Here is a 6,820-nt window from a genome sequence, read left to right as displayed (position 1 = left end):
GGTTGAGCGTTATAAATACAGGCTGCAGCCGGGAAAACAAAATGAGCATCGACATCCGAGGGACCCGGTCAGCGCTCCATGATCTTTGTGAGGAGGATGTTGCAGCAAGCGCTCAAAGTGTCCGTCCGGAGCTCCTCTCCTCTGGTCAAGTGGATGGAGAGGTGGGCTGAAGGAGCAGCAGCAGCAGCAGCAGCCGGGCAGGAGGGCACAAAGGAGCTGAGGACTCTGGACGACATGCCCGGACCGTCGGTCGCCAGCTTCGCCTGGGACTTATTTGCCAAACAGGGGCTGTCACGGCTACACGAGATGCAGGTAAGACACTAAAGAGGCGCATAACACTGCAATATCCAATGGAAATCCATAGGATGCATCACAGGAGTAAAAATACGTTTCTTTGCATGTATGTGGTCATAGAGAAAAATCCTGAAAGCGCTGAAACTGCTCACTGATGAGTTTCCACACATTTAGAAATACTCACAATTTGTGAGTGAGAGTTAGTTCTAAAAAGTCTTACTCTATAAAAAAAAAAACACCCCCCACCCCACCCCCACCCCCACCCCCCCAAAAAAACCAACAAAAAAAAAACAGCATTTGTAATAGTTGTTCATTTACTGGTCACAGTTTGTCTCAGTGTATATGTACTGGGAACTTCACACTTTAGGATGTTAATTTAAACGTCTGCCATAATTTCATGCATCTTCAGTGAAAATGATCCGATATTTGTGCATTTCAAACGACTGCAGGCTTCTTATTTCTGCAAACTAAGTGCATCTAAAGATGATGCCAGACATCTAGCAGCCTGCAGGATTTCTAACCAGGTCAAGCCTTTTGTCTCATGTCCCAGCTGGAAGGAGTGCAGCGGTATGGTCCCATGTGGAAGGCCAGCTTTGGTCCCATCCTCACGGTTCATGTGGCAGACCCGGCGCTCATCGAGCAGGTCCTGAGGCAGGAGGGCCAGCACCCCATGCGCTCTGATCTCTCCTCCTGGAAGGACTACAGGAAGCTCAGAGGACATCACTATGGACTTCTGACATCGTGAGTGTCCCTTTATCAACTCAAATTACATTGCAGACTTCCCCTCTCTTCCATATTGTGTTCCATTTAACACCAGACGCCTCCAAGACAATGTTAACCTGAATGTAATGTGGCCAAAAATGTAACAGTCACGGATCATTCTTTCAACTTTGCTTCACTGATAGTAGAAATAGGAAAGACCAGAGCTGGAAGGTACTCAGTTTAACTACAATCTAAGATTTCACCAAGTGTAACAGTGAGAAGCCAGACTTGCAAGAATTTAAATTATTTAATCTCTCCCTGAAAAATGTCTGCCGCCAACTTGGATCCTAAATGCAAATGGTCTTGAGATGTTAAAGAAGCTGAATTGTATGTGCAACTTTTTAATTGAATCTGTGTCTGTAGTGAAGGAGAGGAGTGGCAGGGGGTGAGGAGTCTCCTGGGGAAGCACATGCTGCGGCCCAAAGCGGTGGAAGCTTACGATAAAACGATGAACAGCGTCGTCAGTGACCTCATTGCCAAACTTCGCCTCAGCAGACGTCCTGAAGGCCTCGTCACTGACGTCGCCAGCGAGTTCTATCGCTTCGGCCTCGAGGGTAAGGTTTCATGCTGTCTGAGGTTGCAGCGATACGATGCATCACTATAGCCATGTAAACAGCGGTAATTGGGGCCAGATGCATGCAGGAATATTGTGTGATATCACTGACTTTTTAAGCATACATGCTTGTGAAAGCCTGGCTTGTCTTAATAGCTTCAACATTTCCATCATAGATCAACGAGTAACCTTCATCTCACCTTTGCAGTCTTTTGCTAAAGTTGGTAATACTCCAATATAGAAATACAAATAAAGACCTATTTAAATATAAATAAAGAAATATGATCAGATAAACTGAGTTATCAGACTTACACATCACTTTGTGCACAGCGTTTTCCTGTTATAGCTGGTTTACATGGAGTTACATCCATTGAAATTCCTCTGCCAGATTTTCTCAGACTAAACACAGCTTTAATCAAATGACTGCGTTCGCACGCGCAACTCTCTAACATTTACTTTACTGTCGTCACTGTTTTCCTACTGTTGCATGAAAGCAGCGTATAGACACGAACACTGATGAGAAATGGCTCATCCTGCCAAAATTCCCATTTCTAACGACTCCTTATGTAATATTATAAATTGCCATCAGTGAGACCCTTTTGTCTTAGTCATTTCTGCAAGAGCCAGATATAAATATTGAAAAGTTTGTGTACATCAAGCATGTAGTCGTTACTGACAAGTGGTTTTTTTTCCTCCAGCTCTTAAATTTTAGTTGGTATCAAGGGTTCAAGCCAACAATATTTAAAATCATTTTGTTTTATAGAGCCTCTTGGCCATATTGTTATCAGTCAGTGCTAAGAACTCTTAAGTGCAATTTTATCTAAACAACATACTTCTTCTTCTTCTTCTTCTAAGGTGCTTTGTGTTTTCTATGTGTTTTTAACAGGTATTTCTTCAGTGCTGTTTGAATCCAGAATTGGTTGCCTTGATGAGGTTGTTCCTGAAGAGACGGAGCGCTTCATTCAGTCGATTAACACCATGTTTGTGATGACGCTTCTCACCATGGCCATGCCCAGCTGGATGCACAAGGTGTTCCCTAAACCCTGGAATGTCTTTTGTCAGTGCTGGGACTACATGTTTGAATTTGGTAGGTTGTTTCTCCTCATACAGCATTTGAATTTGGCAGCAAAATGTGTGACCAGGTGGAAACAATTTTAGTGAAAATTCAAAATAAAATACCACTGTGTTTAACAATCATTCTTTTCGAGTACGAAAAAGGAAGATATGATGAAAAAGACATTAAAATGCACAGACGTCAACAGAATATCTAACATATGTGGTAAAAACGTGCGCCAGCGGGGAGATTCAGCAGATTCTAGCGGATATTATAAAGAAGCTGTGGCTATACTCAAGGCTTGGAGATGCATTACACAAGCTAGCACTACAACATGTACCCAAATAAACATGGAGGCGGAACATACTGTATTTCTTTCCACACTTGATGTAATTAGATTTTCCCTCTCCTCACTTCTCATTGGCTGCTGCTGGTTTCCACTCAGCGCTGGGTTTCTATTCGTTCTTACAGTACATTGAGACTTATGCCGATCCGAGACGTCAAACATATTTAAAATAATCATGCTGGTCCAAGCTAGATCAGAAGGCGGGAGATTAAAGTGTTTAACCCTCACGCACTACAAGATCATCTGCAACGAGCATGAAGTCTTCAACTGCAATTAACACGTGGTTTTAGGCACTTGTTAAGAAGGATGACTTGATTTCACTTTATCAAAAATTACACCCAGAGAGCTTTAAGACTTACCGCTGCGTGTCACGATGCTTAAGTGAATCTTTGAGTTTACTTGTACTTGCACATTGTAGCTTGTCTGCTATAATGACCTCTGATCTCTCTGCAGCAAAAGGCCACATTGACCAGCGTCTAACAGCTGAAGAGGAGAAGGTCACTCGAGGAGAGAAGGTGGAGGGCCGATATCTCACCTATTTCTTGTCGCAGACCGGGATGCCCATGAAGACCGTCTACAGCAACGTCACAGAGCTGCTTCTTGCAGGCGTTGACACCGTAAGAATGACTCCTCTGCCATCTTTTTATACCGCTTTTAGTCCAACAGGAAGTTAAAACTGTCCTCCCCTGGGTCGTTTCAGATCTCCAGCACTATGTCCTGGTCGTTGTATGAACTGTCCAGACACCCAGAAGTGCAGGATAAGCTCCGGGAGGAGGTGTTAACTGTACTGGAGGGTCGAAGGATGCCAGAGGCTGCAGATGTGGCCCGCATGCCTCTCCTGAAGGCCACAGTCAAAGAAGTTCTCAGGTATAACTCAAAAGGGTCGGATATTTTGAAGACGCTTTCAATCTTCAAATTTAATTTTGCTAAAAGTGTTGAACCTTTTTTTTCAGGTTGTATCCTGTTATTCCTGCTAATGCAAGGGTCATTACAGAAAGAGACATCCAGGTTGGAGGCTACCTCATCCCTAAAAATGTGAGTCTTAGCACTATTTGTTTGAATTAAGGGTAGAGGTATATGAAACTAGCTCACTATCTAGATCAGAGTTCATGTGATCACTCTAGATGGAGCTTTTACTTTGGTCTGAATGCATGAATGAAAGAATGTGACCATGAAATCTTCCCACCCAGACTCTGATCACACTGTGCCACTTTGCAACATCACGGGATCCAGCGGTGTTTCCAAATCCAGATGATTTCCAGCCCTGTCGATGGCTGAACAGGGACCAGACTCACCACCCCTATGCCTCTGTGCCCTTCGGTGTGGGAAAACGCAGCTGCATAGGACGCCGCATCGCCGAGCTGGAGCTCTATCTTGCATTAGCAAGGGTGAGCTGGCTTGGTTGGTTTTAAAAGCAGATCATTTGTGATGTGACTCTTTTATTTGTTACAGTTACAATGTACTATCGTCAGCAGGAATTGAATGTTTGAGTATCTTTTGAGATAAGAACAGTTTTATTCTCCAGGCAGCTATTTAAGATTGTTTCATTATCCTGTATGTGCATTAAAAATATAAAACATCAAATATACAATAAAATGAGGTTGAAGAGGTTCATCACATGTAATTTTCATGAATACATATATATAAAGGAAATAACGCATTCTAGGACATACTGTACATATACAGATTGTTTGAATTGTTGAATAAGTAGTTTAAATAGTGCATGGTTAAATACCGTTTGTCACAAACTGCAGTATTTCCAGCTAATCCTCTTGCCACACTTGGTCTTGGAATAATGCAAGAAATAAAAAGAAGGAGCTTTAAGCAGTTGTGCAAATCCAGCTCCTAATGAATTAATTTGATTAGTTAATCCAGAGATTTCCCAGTCACTACCCAGCACTTGATATATTTATTTATTTTCTTCATTTCAAGCACCCAGCTCTTAATCTGTTTTCTCTGTTTCTGGTCTCATTAGATCCTTATAGAGTTTGACGTGAAGCCAGACCCAGAGAGAAATTCTGTGAAACCCATGACAAGGACGCTTCTAGTTCCTGAAAATGTCATCAGCCTCCAGTTTAGTGAACGATGACCCGCTCTCCTGAGCTGATCAGTTACGTGAATGTGAACGTGAGTCCCTCTGCAGTAGGAAGGACTAGCGGGCGCCGTTATCACAGGAACCGTGAGCTTGCTGCACGCAGCCGTTCGTGTCAGAGCGGACCTTCAATCTTCAGCACAACGAATGCCAAACCCCTCCGTACCTGCAGTTTATCGTGTGCAGGTCGATACGTGGAGAAGGACAAGTGAAAGAAGGATGAAGAGGGGCGCACAGCTCATCAGTGAGGGATTTCACTGGGAGAAGTGTTGCAACCAATTTAACACTGTTTTTTACTAAAGATGATCACTGCTGAGTGCTTATTTGCACACAGGCCAAGAGCAAACAAGTGATCTCCTTGTGTACTGTTCAACAAATGGTCCTCATTTTATCCTCAGTGAGTCGGACCATGTTACATTTCATGGAATCTGACACAACATGACAGTTTTCAAAGCAGATTTTCCCTGAATCTGGTAACCCCTTCCTGAATCTGATTATGAACCGTGATCTTGTGCGCTCTTAAAAACATAGTATCAGCAATCTCCTGCGTGCCCTGATTGTGCAAACATTTTATTTCAAGAGCGCTTCTGTATTTGTTCAGTATATTCAAAGGCACCAGAGTATTAGAAGAGCTTCAGGCTGGCACATGGAGCAGCTGTTTTTCATATTTTCAGCTCTGACTGAGCTGCTGTGAGGGTGCTGTGTAGATATGATGCCCTATGTAGTGTGTTTTATAAGGGGGAAAAGACTTCTAGTTATGGGTTCCTTAAAGAAAAGGCAGCTGTTGAAATTATTGTATATTACTGTATACGGAGACCTAGTGCCAATGAAATCCCAAACGTAGGCTACTCCGCACTGAGGCTTTGTACATCTGTTCATATCGTCTTCAATTCAACAGTGCAGCACAATGCAAGTTCATCTGTCTTTAATTTTTTTTTTTGCATCTAAACCCACTATGAGCGATTTTTACATAAATTTGTAAATAATAGGCTTCAGGATCTGAATTTTATTTATTCTAATTTAACTCGTTTTGAAACTGTTACTGTAAGTGTCAATAAAAAGTTTCATGCTGGATCTCTGCCTGTTTGTTGATTTCATTTCCCCTAGCTAATGAGAATCCTGTTTATAGCAGTAATATCACCCGTTTCTGTGATGCCCCTCTGTCACGACTCAGCATTTAAGTCGGCTTTACCGCCATCAGCTGCATCAGATTAGGTATTAAACCGATCAAACATGCTTCTAATTGGCGTTAGTTTGATACCAGTAAACAACCACTTGGCACGTAGGCAACAGCGCTTTCAAACGTTTACAAGAAATACAATGCTGAGTATCAAAGTTCCTGTGTGATATGACCATGTGAACTGGTGCAGAGAAAGCTGTGCTGCAGCAGCTGTGGGTCGATAAGTTGGACCAAGTTACTGCTTTGCACGTTGCATCAACCAGATCATGGTAATCCTAGGAACTTCAGTAGAAATCAACTGAACATAGGCAAGAAGTTAAAGAGAAGATCAATATTTTACTGTAAAATAATATACAAATTGTTGAAACAACACTGGAATTGAGAGAAATGTTGCTTTCGTTACCCTGTATTTTGAGATCCTTGTTGGAAAAGGAAAAAGAATCAATGAGGTGTAGTCTGTTAGGGGGAAAAATGCAATAAATTATCATATTAAGGCTGCTTATCTTTAATGGTCTCTTGGACTCTTGAATAATAATAAT

General features: G+C 42.3%; 1 protein-coding gene across 1 annotated transcript; it reads left to right on the top strand.

Annotated features, from left to right (window-relative positions):
• Positions 1-6,175, top strand: LOC111587639 (25-hydroxyvitamin D-1 alpha hydroxylase, mitochondrial). Its single transcript, XM_023297682.3, has 9 exons — positions 1-312; positions 845-1,035; positions 1,420-1,610; positions 2,496-2,696; positions 3,463-3,626; positions 3,710-3,876; positions 3,963-4,044; positions 4,200-4,397; positions 4,985-6,175. Exons 1-9 carry the CDS (start codon positions 79-81, stop codon positions 5,096-5,098), a joined length of 1,542 nt encoding a protein of 513 aa, XP_023153450.2. The 5' UTR covers positions 1-78; the 3' UTR covers positions 5,099-6,175.
• The last annotated feature ends 645 nt before the right edge of the window (positions 6,176-6,820 follow it).

This window comes from Amphiprion ocellaris, chromosome 5 (assembly GCF_022539595.1).
Source record: "Amphiprion ocellaris isolate individual 3 ecotype Okinawa chromosome 5, ASM2253959v1, whole genome shotgun sequence".
Lineage (NCBI taxonomy): Eukaryota > Metazoa > Chordata > Actinopteri > Pomacentridae > Amphiprion > Amphiprion ocellaris.
Note: the sequence above shows the minus strand (reverse complement) of the source record. Positions and strands in the feature narration are given on the sequence as shown.